At 49.7% G+C, this 16,339-nt stretch overlaps 2 protein-coding genes across 5 annotated transcripts in view; one reads left to right on the forward strand and one right to left on the reverse strand.

Annotated features, from left to right (window-relative positions):
• The window catches only part of Clcn1 (chloride voltage-gated channel 1), a 30,236-nt gene extending 23,446 nt beyond the window's left edge, over window positions 1-6,790 (forward strand). For both annotated transcript variants that reach the window (XM_028776386.1, XM_028776385.1), the window contains 7 exons: window positions 881-1,113; window positions 1,487-1,616; window positions 1,859-1,938; window positions 2,147-2,185; window positions 4,013-4,117; window positions 4,193-4,279; window positions 4,766-6,790. In XM_028776386.1, the coding sequence (XP_028632219.1) occupies window positions 881-1,113; window positions 1,487-1,616; window positions 1,859-1,938; window positions 2,147-2,185; window positions 4,013-4,117; window positions 4,193-4,279; window positions 4,766-5,140 (1,049 nt within the window). In that variant the 3' untranslated portion in view covers window positions 5,141-6,790. The remainder of the gene's footprint in view (window positions 1-880; window positions 1,114-1,486; window positions 1,617-1,858; window positions 1,939-2,146; window positions 2,186-4,012; window positions 4,118-4,192; window positions 4,280-4,765) is intronic.
• On the reverse strand, window positions 6,331-15,561 carry Fam131b (family with sequence similarity 131 member B). 3 transcript variants are annotated; one of them, XM_028776389.1, is made up of 7 exons: window positions 15,429-15,561; window positions 12,879-12,988; window positions 12,554-12,589; window positions 12,197-12,290; window positions 11,736-11,933; window positions 9,840-9,983; window positions 6,331-9,649 (listed from the first exon to the last, which is right to left on the reverse strand). In XM_028776389.1, the coding sequence occupies exons 2-7, from the start codon at window positions 12,930-12,932 to the stop codon at window positions 9,177-9,179; spliced, it is 999 nt and encodes a 332-aa protein (XP_028632222.1). In that variant the 5' UTR covers window positions 12,933-12,988; window positions 15,429-15,561; the 3' UTR covers window positions 6,331-9,176. The 3 variants fall into 3 exon arrangements, with proteins under 3 accessions (XP_028632222.1, XP_028632221.1, XP_028632220.1); XM_028776387.1 differs by having other exon boundaries at window positions 6,338-9,649; window positions 15,369-15,561; XM_028776388.1 differs by lacking the exon at window positions 12,554-12,589 and having other exon boundaries at window positions 15,369-15,561.
• Window positions 15,562-16,339: the final 778 nt, after the last annotated feature.

Genomic DNA, 16,339 nt, shown 5'->3' on the forward strand with positions numbered 1-16,339 from the left:
AGATTGAGTGGTCTTTGAATATAGATATCATAATCTCTATAGTTTTAGAGATCTGTTAGCTGGACCTTCAATCCTCAGTTCCCTATTCTGTGAATTAGAAAATTGATATAAAGAGCTATTTGGAGCCAGAAACAATGTTAGTTTTTGACTTCAGATATTCAGAGTATCCAGATCTCTCAAGCTACATTAGTTCAGGCATTTCCCTAAGCTCAGAGACCTTCTAAGGAGCTCCTGAAGCCATGGCTCTTTCTTAGAGCAAGGGTGGAGCCAGTGGGGTACAAGGGTTTCATAACGATGGCAGAGATGTAACAGTGTATGGTGTATCCAAGACCTAAGTGCCCTTGGTGCTGTGCTGTGGTAGTTAACGTACTGAAAATGCTCGGCACTGTAGCAGAATTCCTATAAACACATACAAGGCTCATGGAAAGGGAACAGTTTGCTTATATTCTATCAGGCTCTAGGTGCTTTAAGTGATGAATCTTCTAGACTAGAAAACCCAATGCTGGCACCACCCATAGATTTCTTCCAGAGTGTGATTGAGTCTGAGATTGTTACAACTGCCTCTCAAGTTTCATTACATTTGGATAAGGTTGATCAGCCTATTTTAATGGTGAGCTCACATGTTTGCAAACACTATATTAGGGCAGCATACAGATAAGTACAGATTAGCACCAATTAGTGTGCTGCCAATCGGTCCGTAAGTGCTAAATGTGTGGAGTTACAGGGATCCAGTGAGGCCACCCTGGAAGAGTTTAAGATGAGTTTTTAGTAAGAAAAGCTAAGAATTGCAGTAAGAAAAGGCTCTGAGCTCCTCCTTCACGTGACCTGCTAGCCGAGTAGGTGTGGGGCAGGCCCTCAGGGAAGCATGGTTGTCCCCCAGATTCAATGATCCTGCTGGGCTCTGTGGAACGCTCAGAACTGCAGTCCCTCCTGCAGCGCCACCTGTGTGCAGAGCGAAGGTTGAAGGCTGCCCAGGACATGGCTCGAAAGTTATCAGAGCTGCCCTATAATGGCAAGGCTCAGCTGGCTGGGGAGTGGCATCCTGGTGGCCGACCTGAGTCCTTTGCCTTCGTAGATGAAGATGAAGATGAGGACCTCTCCAGGAAGACAGAGGTGACCAAGACAAAAGGGAAAGGGAGGCTGACAGAGGGGTAAATGTCAGTAGATGTCGCCAGTGACATCGCCATTGATAGCTGGGCTGGGCTGGACTGGGCTGGGCTGAACTGGGCTTTGCCATGACAGGTGCTGGCAAAAAGGAAGTGAGGAGGAAAACAGGGACAAATCCAAAAATGACAATACGGGATCCACTGTAAAAGAGACCAGTACTAGGGTGGTGTTTTGAAAAGGAAAAAAGGGAATTTGGGAGGTAGGGGAAAGGGGTACAGTTAGATCTCCAGGGCACCCACTAGTAAAGGTAGCAAGGTATCATGTGATGTGAGACTTACCTGAATCTAAGAAGTTTTGCTTATTTTATTTTATTTTTTAGCTTCCTCTGACTCCAACTCCTCCTGCTTCCCCTCCTCCTCCACCTCCCCAGTTTCCTATTGCTCCATCATACCCTGAAGAGCCTAATGGGCCACTGCCCAGCCACAAACAGCCACCTGAAGCCTCTGCAGGTAAAGACCTCTCAGCGTGTCTTGGGAATTACACTGGAGACTCACCTTTTCCTTACTCTTGTAAGGAGATGTGAGGCTAGGCGAGTTCAAGAGCTGACTCTAATTGATTAATCTCCAGGGAAATGGGACCGAGGTAAAAAAGAGGAATCCACTGAGGGACAGCCTTAAGGAAGAGCAGTTGTTTAATGTCACAGTGTCCGGGGCCCTGGGTACTTCCTCCACCTTCTCACTACTCCTTTCAGATCAAAGATCATCCGTCTTTCAGCGCCTGCTGCACTGCTTACTGGGCAAAGCTCACTCCACAAAGAAGAAAATAACCCAGGTAAGGATGTGTTTAGAGAAGAAGGATGGTCAGGAGTTTGTCTTTTAGGAATGAGAAATCAAAGTCCTTAGTTAGAAGGGCAGAAGTCCCACCAAGATGATGGTTTGAAAGGGGGGCTATGACCTGCCCAGGAAGACACAGCTTCTGAGAACTATAACTAACCTGAAAAGAAAAAGGAAGAACTTGGCCTTGTGTCTTTCTCCCCTAGGATTCAACAGATTTAGTGGATAACATGTCACCTGAAGAGGTAAGAAAATCCACAGCCTGAAACGGATTGTTTCATCTAATAAAGGTATTGCTTTTTTTTATTTTGCTTTTGAGACAGGGTCTTACTCTGCAGCCCTTGCTGTCCTGGAACTCACAGATATCTATCTTCCTCTGCCTCCTTAAGGCATGCACAACCACTTCTTACTGTACCAAGAAGATTGAACACCAGGTAGCCATGAATATATGAATATGGCTATTCAATGCCTGTTAGAAATAAAGTGCATCCTGGTACAGAAACACTGATTATATATTTCCAGTGTATATCTTTCTCAAAACACACATAGAGGAGACATTATTGAGGAATAATTCAATAAAAGTAAACATTTACTATATTTTGAGAGACGATAACCTTGACAACATCAGGATGTTGATTTTGACAAAAATCATAGTGAGCCAATACAGAAACTATGGAAAGAACCTCATGTGAAAAAAGTTCACCTGCTGTCCCAGCTGTGATTTAAATGTAACATAGAGAGAGCTCTTTTAACTGGTGCTGAACTTTTCATAAGACCTAGCAGCGCCATCTTCTCCCTCTTGAACAGAAAAGCTGGAGGTGTATCTGGGATGTGGTCAGCACACAAACACTAGAGTCCACTAACGGGTGCCCGTGTGGAACCCTTGGCAGGCTTAGCACAGTGCATCCACAGTCCATCTGCAAAATGTTGATAGAAAATGGTTATGAGGATTCGATGAGCTAAAACTGCACAGCAGTTAGAATTATGCCCAGCACAGATGAAGTTCTTGGCATAGGTTCTCTGAAAATGGTGTCACTATTACTAGGGAAAGGCAAAAACAAACAAACAAACAAACAAACAAACAAGCAAAGCTGAGAAGTCCGGGGATGATTGTGGAGCAAGAAAACAGGTCCTATCTAAGTCCTCTAGCCCTGTCCTCTTTGCAACATTCTGGATAAGTGTCTTTTTATGATAAAAGCCAATTAGGCTGCATATGACCCTTTAGTCAGGAACATAGGTGTTTAGAGTATATATGGGTGTGTCCATAAATTTCCCCAGGACATGGCATATGGAGGGAGGAGCACTGTTGACTCCATGCTAAATGCAAGGACAACCTTTACTGATATTCTCTTAAGGTTAGAGTGCAAATTTAGACAATCAGAGAGTTGATGTGACATCACCCAGAAGGTAGGACCAAAGAGCATCTTAAATTCATTTTTCATGCTGGAGAGAATGGCTTAGCTGGATTTGTGTCTTAGTGATTTAGTTAATAGATCAAAAAACCAAGACTGAGCAAAACACAACAGTTCAAGTCAACTACATACCTAGTGGTACAGAGAGTCTGCTTAGATTCAACAATTATTCACTCTGCTTTACATATAAGGGACAACTGCTAGCTTCTTTGGACTTCACCTGTTGATATCACTTAGCACTCAACGAGTGTTCATCCAGTAGGCAGAGAAAAGGCCAAGTGCCAACATCAGGGTAAGTACAAACTGTGCCATTTCTGAAAAGCGAAGACTCACAGGGTGTCAAGGTATGGTATGGAATATTAGACAGAAAAACGTGTCTGATTGGGAGTGTCAATAGGACACAGAATGAAGGATGGAAAGATCAGACGGAAGGTAATGGAGGTTGGAAGGTTTAGAGACCCAGGAGAACTCAGAAGACTACAAGAGGAGCCACTTTCTGGATACCTGAAGGTGAAGGGTAAAGTTTGAGGCCAGATAACAGAGGAGAAGGCAGCTGTGACCCTCTGAGAAGAAATAATATACCTCTTGATCAGCGATGTCTATGATGGTTCCTGTGGACAAAGCCGAGTTGAAGGGGTCTCTGTGAAACTCTGTCAACAGATTGAGGCCTGGGAGCGGGAGCAGCTAAGCCAGCCTGTGTGCTTCGATTGCTGCTGCATCGACCAGTCTCCCTTCCAGCTGGTGGAGCAGACAACCCTGCACAAGGCAAGCCCTTGCTGACTGCTCAGGGCTGAGGGAGGGCAGACGTGGGGACATGCTGACCTGTGCTTTCCCCGTCAGACTCACACACTCTTCTCACTTCTTGGCCTCCACCTTGCCTATGTGACCAGCATGGGGAAGCTCAGAGGTGTCCTGGCACTAGAAGAGGTAAGGATGAACAGGCCCCATTTGACCAGACAGAGGGAGGAATGGATCCAGGGCAAGGGAACATGGATGGGGAACATATAAAGCAGATGTCCCTCCAGCAGACTGCAAGACATGTTGTGGTCACATGGTTCTCCAGCACAGAAGGGAACCCATGTATTCTTCTCCCAGGGCCCTGACTTGGGGAATGGGCTTTAGGGGTGAGCTATGGGGAGGGGTGTGAGACTATGAGGGAGATATTCATTGAGCACTAGGAGGAGAAGGGTCCTGGGGGTGCTTTCTCAGGGGAACTGGAGGGGAGCTGAAGCACAGGAATAGCCTTGTCTTTCTGTCTTCCCCTATGTTTGTTCCCTGTCCATCCATTTCCTCCCTTTCTTACTGTTTCCATTTCTGTTTCCTCTTGGTTTGTCTATTCATGTGGTCTCTCTCATTGTCCTCTGCCTTGTTTTTCCTACTCCCTATCTCTTTACCTCTCCTCTTCCTCCTCAGCTACAGAAAGCTATTGAGGGCCACACCAAATCTGGGGTGCAGCTTCGCCCTCCACTTGCCAGCTTCCGGAATACAACTTCAACTCGGAAGACTCCAGGGGGACCACCCCCTCCTGCAGAGGGCTGGAATGTGCCTGAGGGTGGAGATGGGGCTCCTGGAAGAGAAGTCATGGTTCCTACCATGCAAGAGACTCCTGTCCCACCACCATCTCCAGAGGTCCCTTCCTGCCTGGCACCAGCAGGAAGAGTGGAGGGTGAGCTGGAGGAACTGGAGATGGTGGGGAGCCTAGAGCCTGAGGAGGATCTGGCTGACATCTTGCATGGCCCCAGTCTGCGGTCCACTGATGAGGAAGATGAGGACGAGCTGATCCTGTGAACAACCCCCTTCAAGCTTTCTTCATAAAAACCGTAGGGCCCATGTCAGAGAATGGGCTTGTATGTGATATGGGTGCCCTGAAGTTGGGGAGGCCTCCACTTCATCTTGTTTCTACCCCCACTGTGAAAGGTGATGGTGATGATCTTAAGAACTTGATCTTGGGCAGGGAAGAACTGGGGTCCATCAGACCTTTCCCCCCATTTTCGGGGAGGGTTCAAGGCCCAATGCTTAAAGGACTCTGTGTTTTCCTGCTGTGCAGGTTCAGCCCCCGTCACTCTAATGCCCCACAGTTCCCAGTGTTGTTCAGTCACCATCCTGGCCCTGCCTGTCTATATTTCAGTTTCCATATGAAGCAGGTGAGTGGAGGCCCAGATTGAATGAACCTGTAGTTGTCACATTGGAAGGGAATGTGGGACCACAATATTGCATGTGGATTGAACAGTCTAAAATGTGCCCCCAGGCCTGCCAGCCCTACTCTCTACCTGTGTCCTAGACCCCATCACTGCTGCCACTGTCTGTTTCTAGGCCAAGCCCATTATCAAGGCTGAAAAGGCCAACCCTTGTTTCCAAGGAACCAAGTACAGTTCCCTGGAAAAAAGGTTGAGGAAAGCTCTGTGTGGAGAGGCAGGTGTCATGGCCCAGTACAGGTGTCAGACCCTGCAGCAGAAAGTTCTAGTTCCTATCCCTGGCTCTCTGCCTAGTTCCATATTACACCTAGAACATGTATATTTCCTCTAGCCCACTGCAGTAGCTAACTTAGCTTGCCAAGAGTCAGCTCTGCCATGGGGCGACTCTTTCTAGAGCTCCCCGCAAAACACACCAAGGCTCTCATGTAGCAATGGGGAATGCAGATTCCAGTCCTTTATAATAGCTCCTTGGGATCCTCTGGGATAAACTTGGTGGCACCCTTGGCTTGGCAAGCATTAGTTTACTCTACCCTTAGGGGACTCCCATCTTTTTCCTTCCAAACCAGCAAGGTGCTTGACAGTCGTGCTGTACAGCCTGCTTAACTTAGAAAGATATGCCAGGTGCTGTGGGCATTCAGACACTCAGCTCCATTCATGGGCTCTTTCCTTCCCTCACTATATGCCTTTAGCTCTGTAGTTGAGCCCTCATATGTTCTCCCAGTTCTGGCCCTTCCCCCACTCCCAGGTTTTGTCTGCCCCCCCCCCAAATAAGACACTCATAGTCAGAGGATGCCACCACATTCTGTTTAGTGTTGTTCCACACAGCCTCTGGCCTTCTCCAACATGGGCTCCTGCCACCACCCTAGGCTGAGACATTGAGGCCTAGGTAGGAGGATTAGCAGGGGGCATCCAAGCCCTGCCCATGTGTCTATAATTTATAATACTTATATATATATTTATATAGAACTCTTTCTGTAATATATGTCATAGAATCCTTCCTGGGCCTGGGGTGAGAGTTTCACATTAAGAAAACATGCTAAGACTGACCATAAAAATGGGTATTTCTCAGACCTGGAAGACAGAGTGTAGGATATATAGGGACAAGGGTAAGAATTTGTCCTTCAAGATTCCCTTCTTAACACAAGGAAAAGAAGGGAGGTATGTGGGCTGGAGAGGCAGTGGAAGGGAAGGATTGGAAGGTTTGGATTTTCATTTAATAAAGTCAATTGAAAATGAAAGTGTACCCCCCCTTAAAAAAATCATTCAGCAAGAGCAGTTTCATTCACAAGAATATAAAACACAGCCCTGCTCCCCAGCTGCTGTAAAACGTGCTGCACAGCCTTGAACATCGAAGGAAAAGCAACCCTTCCCACCCACCCCAACAGCCTATTCCTGCACATGCCCCACCCCTCCCCTTAAAGTAGGCTAGAAGCAAACCCCCATGCACCCTGCCCCAGCACCAGAGAGGTAGTCCCTCCCTCTAAAAAAAAGTTCAGAATGGTCCTGGGCCAGCTCCTTGAGTCTTCCCTCTTCAGAGTGGGGTGGGCCTCACCTGCCTCAGTGGCAGTATGCCAGCAGCCTAGGGAAACCAAGCCCCTGCTCAGTGCAAACCCTACTAGGTTTCCTCAGGTTTTGTGTAGTCTTTCAATGGGGACCATTTGGTTTCCTTGAGGAATGGAAGGGGGGAAAGTTGCTTTAGTTTACTCTTCCTAACTCTCCAGGGCCCTGAGCAAAGGGAACTGAGATGAATAAACCTGCTCATTGGACTTGCTGTCCTCGGTCACCTGGGCGGAGGGGGGACATGGGGACAGTGAGATGAGACAAACGTGTCAGTAGAGCAGGATAGACAAGGCAAAAAGACCCTGGGCATAGCTTAGCTTCAACATGCAAACTCCCAGGGAGCTAGGACAGGAGGCCAGGGGTTAGGGGCAGTTGCCAGGGTTGGCAGGCTAGCCCTTCCTAGTCCTAGAAATGAGGTCCTCATAAGCTAAAACCACAACACACTAGCAAACACGAGGTATCTTCTCCCATTCAGGCAGCGTTAGATGAGCTGAGTGACTGTTCATCTACTTTGGTTCTCCTGGTTTATTCCCATGTCTCCTACATTAAGAGACCTTAAGATCCCATGCTTCCCCTTCCCCTGAAGGATGTGAGACACCTACTCTGGTTACACTTCAGTGTACGAATGTGGTACAGGACAGCATCACAGATGAACAGAATCACGCCAACGGTGAGCCTCATCACTTTGATGGGTAAGGGAGTAGTTTTGGACCCCTGACATTATTATAGTAGGACACAAAGCCTTGGGACTGGAGCCATGGATAGACAGGAGGAAGGAGAAAAACACGGTGACAAGCTTGGGCATCTCCTATCAAAACTCTGCTTATGCCAAAGGCCAGATTGGAGCTGTGGCTGCTGCAGTCACCTCATAGCGAGACTGCACTGACTTGCTATTGCTTCCTGTCCCTATGGTCCACTCCAAATCAAGGGGGAAAGGAGGTATGGTCAGGCAAGCTTAGGTCTCACCACAACCACTCCTATAAGGAACACTGGATTGAGGACCCCTGGGAACAGCTGACAAAAAGCAGAAACAGCCAGTGTCTACCCTGGCCCCCAGCCAGCCGTCCAGTCCAGCCAAGGCAGTGACAGCACCAGACTCCCCACTCCACTCTGCTCAACCCTGAGTCCCCAAGAAGTTATAAAAATGTAGAAAAGGCAAAGAGAAAAGTGTAAACAGCTCCAGAGAATTTGGGAAGGTAGAGGGAGGCCCGGCCCTCATGGTTCCCACAGAAGGGGACACTGCATCCTAGGTCAACAATTTGAGACACTTTGCCTCCTTAGGGCTGAGTGCCAGATGGAAGAAGGCAGAAAGAGAAGCCAGAACTGGAGTCGCCAACTCCAGTGGGCTTAAGGTCCCCCTTCCAGCCACAGGACATTCAAGTGGCTGTGTTTATTCTTTGTCTCACTGGTGACCCTCTCGTCTCTGAGTAGGCCTTGGGATAAAGAATCATACTGTGACCCCTGTCAATCCCAACTGCTATGTCTACCTCACCCTTGGCTCCTGATCTCAAAAGCCAAAGATTGCCTGAGCTGGGCCCACTGTCTACGCTAAACACAGAAGTGCCCTTCAGGCCACTCCTTCAGGCAGGTACTCTGCTGTGCCTGCCAAGCTATGTCCAACAGCCCGAGGCCTGTTTCCCACAGTGGGGCACTGGTGCCGTGGGCAGAGTAAAACAGAACCAGGAAAGCAAGAGTGAAATGGAGAAAAGAGGCATTCAGACAGCACAGCCAAGGCTCCTGGAAGACGAAATCAGGGGTGTAAAAACTGAGATTCAGTGTTCAGCACGACGGACCTGGGCATGGACCCAAGAGCCATAGCCATGGCTCATCTCCCACTACCACGCCACCTAATTGCCTGGGCCTCAGTTCCTGGAATGATGGTTTCTGGAGTGCAAACCTAGCTAAAACCCCCTGCTGGTCCTTCACTTTCCAGGGCAGCTAGCAGCCTGGTAAGGGCTGGAAGCTCCCAGTTCCCTGCTGTCTTCTGCCCGGGTTTCATCTGTGCTGCTGGAGCTTGGGGGGTATGGGTTGCAACCATGCCCCTCAGGTCAGAGTAGGGTAGGAAGAAGCTAGTTGTTGGCATCCCCCTCCTCCTCATCAAAGGACTGCACACCTGAGGATGTGACATCAGACACCTTCCGGCTGAGAGCAGTAGACATCTCTGGGTCCTCTCTTGGGGAAAGTGACTCCAAATCTCGGCATCCGGCATCTTCTTCCTCCTCAGGGGCCAGTGGTCTCTTCTCTTCCTCTACAGGTCCCCTGGCCAGGTCCACCCCACCAACCTCTGAAGCCCAGTCAGTGTCTACCCCCAACAAAGGTGGAGGATCCTGAGCAGAGTATCCTGAAGCAGGTTGGGAAGGCCCCATGTCATGCAGGCTGGGCTGTGAGTCATCAAATGCAGGGCCAAGATAGGATCCTGTAGCTGGAGATGCAATGAGGGACTGATCACTTGCTTCCCAGGCGTCAGATGACCCCAGACAGTACATCCCCTGTGACACGTAGGAGTGAGGCCATCCATCCATGGGAGCTTGAGCTAGTGCATCTGTAAACAGAATGAGCAGGGTTGGAGGAGCCACGGAACATCCATCACAGGCAGTAAGGAGAGCTCACAGAACTGTCCTATGGTTATGACACAAATGCAGAGGCACTGGAGAAGCTGAGACAAATGGAAAAGCCCTAAAAGAACAGGAAAGGATAGAGGGGTTCGAAATAGCTCTAGAACCATTCCTCACCCTGACTTTCCATCAGCTCCTGGTAGTTGTCACTGTAGTTGCAGTCCAGTGGCTCCTGGGTAGAATTGACACTCATGTCCTCACCATCCATGGAAGACCAGGCCATAAGTGTAGCCTCCGAAATAGCAAACTGTTCCATGACACCTAGGAGAAAAAATTGAAATTATCTTAAAAGTCCTCAACCAAGCATGGAGGCCCATGCCTTTGGTCCTGGCACTCAGGAAGCAGAGGCAGGTGGATGTTGAGTTTAAAGCCAGTCTGATCTACAAAGCAAGTTCCAGGATAACCAGGACTACACAGACCCCATCTCAAAATGGCAAATCAAACCAAATCAAATCAAACGAAAGAGCCCTCAAATAACCCTTACACCCATGCAAGGGGCATGGCGAAATCCACTGCTGCATGGTTCAGTGGAAGTAAAATATAAACCATGTATGAGATCATTTAAGAAAAGTTAGCAGAAACAAGTGAAATTAATTTAATAATAAATCTTAAATATAATATATATGATTCTCTTTCAACATATATTCAATATAAACATTATTAAAGAAATGTCTTTCTTCATATGAAGTAGCCAGTGGCTACTGTATTACTGTGAAATAAGGCTAGACCATGAGTCATATTTAGGATTCCTAGTGGCGGGGGGGGGGGGAAGGTGGGCCCTTCTGGTGAAATAACCTGGGGGGATTAAAGTTAGCTGTCCCAGAAGTTTGTCTTTGGAGGTTTTAGAGTGTGAACCTGGAGCGAGAGAGATGGCTTATGGGTAAAGAGTTCACTGTTCTGGCCGAGGGCCTGAGTTTGGTTCTGAGGACCCACACCAGGCAACTCATAATAGCCTGTAACTCCAGCTTCAGGGGATCCAGCACCCCCCAAGGTCTCTTGCACACATGTGAAACACATAAACTTATGCAGGCAAATATGCAAGAACTTAAATAAAATAATTTTTTTTTAAGAGAAAGAAATTGAATCTAGTTTCAGGTGGTCTAGGACATGTAAGATCAATGAAGACTCCCCAAGGGAGCATCAGGTAAATGTGGATCCCCAGTCATATAAGGGACGATGATATCAAGGACTAGAAGGGGGAAGGGCGTAAAAGAGAGGATGTGAGGATGTGAGCATTGCAGATCCCTGTTCTAGTCAGAGCCACGAATAAGTTGAAGCTCTCACTGCTGTTACCTTATTCTCCCTCTCCGTCCTCCATGTCAATCACCCAGTCCCGCTCAGACGTCCTCCACCATCCACCACCCATACCAGCAACACTAAAACCCTTCCCCTTTCCTCAGACCTACCCCTCTTCTTGGGTATCTTCCTGATTCCTGCCGATAGGATCAATTCACCACTGTATACATTCTACATACTTGTCATCAGACCTATTCCACTTCCCTGAAACTAAACCACTGTCTCCAGGGCCATTCCCTTAGTCATCCACTAACTGTCACAGTAATGAGCACAGTAAGTCAATTCATGAAATCAAATGTTGACGAGCATGGCCTCAAGAAATTCCCCGGGCCTCTTTCATTTTTAGAAACAAATACGAGCAAAGTTATTTGAAGCCCAAGGCCCCTGTGTTTTTCTTTTATACTAAGAGAGACCAGGGGGAAGACAGTACCATACCAGAGGAAAGAAAATATCTGGGATTCATGGCCTTACAAATTTCATCAGAGTCTCATTTTCTACAGCTACATTAAAATATATATTGGAGGGCACTTGTCAGAATTAGCCAGTCCAAAAAAAAAAAAAATACTTGAAATCAAGGCTGGTAGAAAAAGTAAGCCTGTGGCCAACATGCAAGAAGATAATTTTGCCATCAGGGAGCAGATTAGAGGGGTCAGTCTCTGACCATCCAAACAATAACAAACTATCATTTGAAGGCTTGGGATATTGGGATAGAAGTACCTGCTAGGAAACGCGCCTCCTTCTCACCATCGCTGAGGTCAGAGTAAGCATCTGTATCCCTGCGCACAGCCTCATGGCTGTGTTGTGGCTGAATTGTCGGGGCCTTCCCCCAGCCCTGCCACTCAATCATGTGGGCCACCCGGCCTTGGCCCATGGCTGTAGGCTTTGTCACATGGTCCTTCATGCTCCTCGAGATCCCTATGGAGTCAGACAATATCCATACCCTTCAGCATATCACACAATACTTAGAAGATTCTCCCGTCATCCCTACCCAGGACCCATGGGATTCTATGCACAGAGGAAAGTATCCCCTAGTATCCTGTGGGTGATACTGAGGATTGGAGAGGCTTGACATAAAACCAGATGTTTCAGAGTTGTGGGCACGAACCCCATCAGGCTTAAGGAAAAGTGGCACAAGGTGGAACCCCTCAGCAGTCCCATTTCCAGGTTTGGAGTCTCACCTGAGAATGATGACTTGGCCAGGGCCCCAATGCCATAGGCATTAGAATTTCGCTTCAGCTTCGGAAGGATGGAAGTGGTGTCCTCCATGGAGAGCTAGGACAGGGAAGGTAAGAGAGTAGGCAGAGGAATAAGAAGGCTTGAGTGCCTTACATACAGAATAGAGTTTCTGGCTCCCAGGAAGGTAGATACCCAAGGTTTTCTTGACAAAGAAAAAAAACCAAGGAAGTATATACCTGGTAGACCCCTAAAAACTGGGAGGTCAGCAGAATAGCCTGTCTATAGAGGGACCCAATTAACAACCAAAAGAAAAGAAGGGCCAAGATAGATTGAGAAGGGTTAGGGGTGGCTGCACTCACATTGATGCCGTCCCAGGAGAAATCTGTTCGTGTTTGCTGTAGGAGAGAGGAGAAGGGATGGTGTTGGGCACCTCTAGTAATGCAAATAATCCTGCCTTCCTCTGAGGAACTTCCAGATATGCATAGAGAAGCAGACCTTTCAGAGGCTGAGAAAGATCTCAGTGGGGAGCATTTGGTGTGTATTTTAGGGAAGCAGGGAGATTTATGAGGAGAATTCCCACCCACCCCCACTTTGGGGGTTTATGGGATGATGAAATGAGCCAAGCAGCTAGGAGCCTGGGGGAAGTTGTTGGAGTTGGTGGGCTTCAGAAGCATCCAGCCTTACCTCTGTAGAGGGGCGATGGATGCTGCTGCCATGCAGTGAGCTGGTGCTGTCCATGTTGATCTGATCGACATCCTTGAGGCCTTTCCAGTCCACTGCAATCACCTCGTTCCCTGAAGCAGCCAGAAGATTAGTTTCTTACCTTCATTTCCCTGGCTCTCTGCTTGTTCCCTTTCCATAAAAGGCAGAGGCCACACCCTAGGGTCCAGCTCTTCCTCCTCATCCTCCTTCCCCTCATCAGTTTCCTCCTCCTCCATCCCCACCCTCGTGCCTCCCAATGTCATGCCTTCTGCCTATCCATTTCCTTCTATGTCTACCATCCCCAAATTTCTGGACAGAGAAATAATAAGTGAAATAAAACACTCATTTTCAGCTCAGTGGGGAATAGCATACTTAGGGGGAGAAATGCTTCCTGGCCTTTTCTGGTGTTGTGTGTGTGTGGGGGGGAGCGTCAAAGATTGAATTGTATCAGGAAAACCATTCTCCGTTCTGTGCTGCGCAATTGTTGAGACTGTCTTTATTGGATCCAGACTGCTCACCAATTACTGCCCTAAAAACAAGGACACAGCTTTCTAGGGGAACCTACTCTACTCTGCAGCTGGCTTTGATATTTGAGGGATGAGAGGAATGTGGCTTCCCCCTCGGGCCTTCCTAATTGTCAGGAACTTGGTTAATAGGGAAGAAGAGGCAACTGGGAGGTGAAAACTTGAAGAGAAGAGTTAGAAATCATAACAAACACGAGGATTTTATAATTTCGGAGCTAAAAGAAGAGAAATTTAAGGTGTGAAGACAGAAAACAGTAGCAGAGGTGGACAGGACACTTTGAGAACTGGTGGAAAAGTAGGGGACCAGGAAATTCCTGACCTAAGTGCAAGATGGTATCCTCTGTAACTCTTGGGGGGAAATTACTTGAGTATTTACAGAGAGATTCAAGAATCAGGGCAGATATCAGCCCTAAAGCCATTGCATACATCAACTTTTGCCTTTTTGGTTTAAGATCACAGGTCGGTTTTTTTTTTTTTTTTTTTTTTTTAAAGTGCACTGACTGGATCTTGGGCAGGAAGAGGCACCCTGCATGCAGCAACAGAACTGGTGACAAACAAAGGGGATGGCGGTTCCAGGGATAGGGCTGAGCTCACCACACACCCAAAGTTGTCATGCTCTCTTGGGATCTAGTGAAATGATGAGACAGGTAAGACCAAGACCTGTGGCTAGGTCAGAGAGGAAAGACATCTGGACCTAGCAGTAATGGGGCAGGCAGAGCAAGCTCTCTCGGAGAAGAGTGGGAGCCAGGGGAGGGAGGGGGTGGCCTTTGAGGAAGAGGGGGAGCTGAGTCAGAGCCTTAGGGGGCAGGGAAATGGAGGGGAGGAGAACAGGGAAAGAGGTGAAAGCAGAGGAGGGTCTCCATGGAAATAAACTGGGTCTCAGAAATCAGGCTTCCAGAGAGTGAGTTTGTTTGTAATAATAATACGAATTATTCTCTCAGCCTGAGGTCACTAGGGCGTGTAGGCGGGAGAAATTGGGAGTTTGGAAGGGGAAAATTGGGGGGTTTGGGAGAGGACTGTACTAATGTGTTCAGCCCTAAAGTGGAATGGATGCGTGGGGTGGGGGTAGGGGGGCGGTAGTAAGGCAGAGGCTGGAAGGAGAGGATCTTTAAAGAAGCGCCTTTCTTCCCTCCCCTTGCCAAAGGTAAATAAAAAGCCGGCCCTGCCCCGCCTGCCCCCGCTGACAGGTGCAGGCGGGTCCCAGGGTTCCTAGGCGGACCCCACCCTTCTGGGAAACCGACTCTCGACCTCTCTCCGGGCGGTAAATCTCAACCTCCTCCCTGAGTCCACGGCTCTTCCGGAACACCCCGGCCCAAGCCCATTCCCTCCAAGCGTGGAACCCGTTCCCTCCTGGTGCCACACGCTCTTCCCGCCCCCGCCCCAGAGGGAAAATGCACGTGAACAAAGCAAATCGGGGGAGGCAGGAGCGACGGGAAAAGGCTACCAAGAGGGAAATGGTTGGGGGCAAAACACACAAGCCATATGGAGAAGAGGGTGAAGATGGGAGGGGGGCGTGCGGAAGAAAGTCAGGAATGAGGCTGGGGAGGATGTTCTGAGAAGAGGGGCTGCTCCAGAAAGACCGGCTCGGGGAGGCTCTGGCCACAGCAGAGTAGACGCGAATGGCCTGAAGGTGGAGGGATGGGGCCATCGGGAGTAGGGAACAGCGACGGAGCAGCGAAGGATGCTGTGGAGAGGCTACCAGGGAAGGACCGCGCCTGCGGGAGGGCGATGGAGAGAAGGCTATGAACTGAGAGGGATGGAAGCCCTGGAGGCGCGAGGGCACAGGGATTGAGGGATCTTAGCGGATGGAGGGAAAGTAAAGGCGCGAGGCAGGGCCGGGCGGGCTAGGAGGGAGGTCCCCAGGGGCAAGGATGGGGATGGGGGAGGGGGCCGGAGGAGCGCCCCAGGGCTAGCTTGCTCCTGACCCGCGCCCGGCTGCGGTACCCACCCACAGTCCGCGAGCCGATGCAGCCCATGGCTCCGGGGGCCGCCGGGGCCCGGCCCTCACCGACTCGGGGCGCTCGCCGGGGGGAGCACCGGGAGCCGCGCCGCCGCCCCAGCCGCTCTGCAGCGCCGCGGCTGTCTCCGCTCGGCTCCGCTCCCCCCTCCCCTCTCCATCCCTCCCCACGGCAGCCTCCGTCGCCGCCGCTGCCGCCGCCGCCACCGCCTGGCTCCCCCGCCCCGCTCCGCTCTCGGCGGCCGGGGAGGGGGCTGCTCCGGGATTGGCTGTGCGTGGAGCCTCCCCGCCCTGCCCCCGACCGGGAGCCGCGCTCCCCGCGCCCCTCGCCGCGCTGCAGCCACGTCCCTCCGCCTGTCCTTCGCAGCCCCCGCCCCTGAAATCCTCGCCATCCCCGCTGAGTGCTCCCGGGAGATGCTGATGGAGAGTGGATAATAACCGGCTTGTGTCTCAGGAGCCCGGTCAGGAAGCCAGGGCCCACCCACCCTTAGGATCTGCTTGATGGACTTTGAGGGCTGCGGGGTGAGAAGGCCAAGAGGGAAAGTGGGGCGGAGATGAGAGAACACCCTGCTGAATGGCCTTGGGTACCAAATTCCGCAAACATTTGTTTTCCTCCTGACGCTGCATCTGGGACGCACGAATCAGGATTGGATGGTGTTCTGGTTGCCCTGCGTTTCACGTGCGTTGCTTCGCCCACCCAAACAGATCGTGAAGTCTTTGCCAGTGGATGCTGCGAGATGCTTCCCTGTCCTCTAGCTGTTCTGGCATGGGTGTGGGGCTGGTGCAAGTAATCTAGCTTTAGGCTTGGTTCCGGATGGGAGGAAAATGGGAATAATTCTATTGCGGTGATAGGAAAATGAAAATATCAGGATCCGAAACCGGCCACAAGACATGGTTTTAAATCAGATTTAACTTTTCTGAGCTTTAGGTGGATGTCCGGAAACAGTAAAGGGAGAATACTG

Source organism: Grammomys surdaster, unplaced genomic scaffold (genome assembly GCF_004785775.1).
Source record: "Grammomys surdaster isolate TR1022 unplaced genomic scaffold, NIH_TR_1.0 269, whole genome shotgun sequence".
NCBI classification, from domain to species: domain Eukaryota; kingdom Metazoa; phylum Chordata; class Mammalia; order Rodentia; family Muridae; genus Grammomys; species Grammomys surdaster.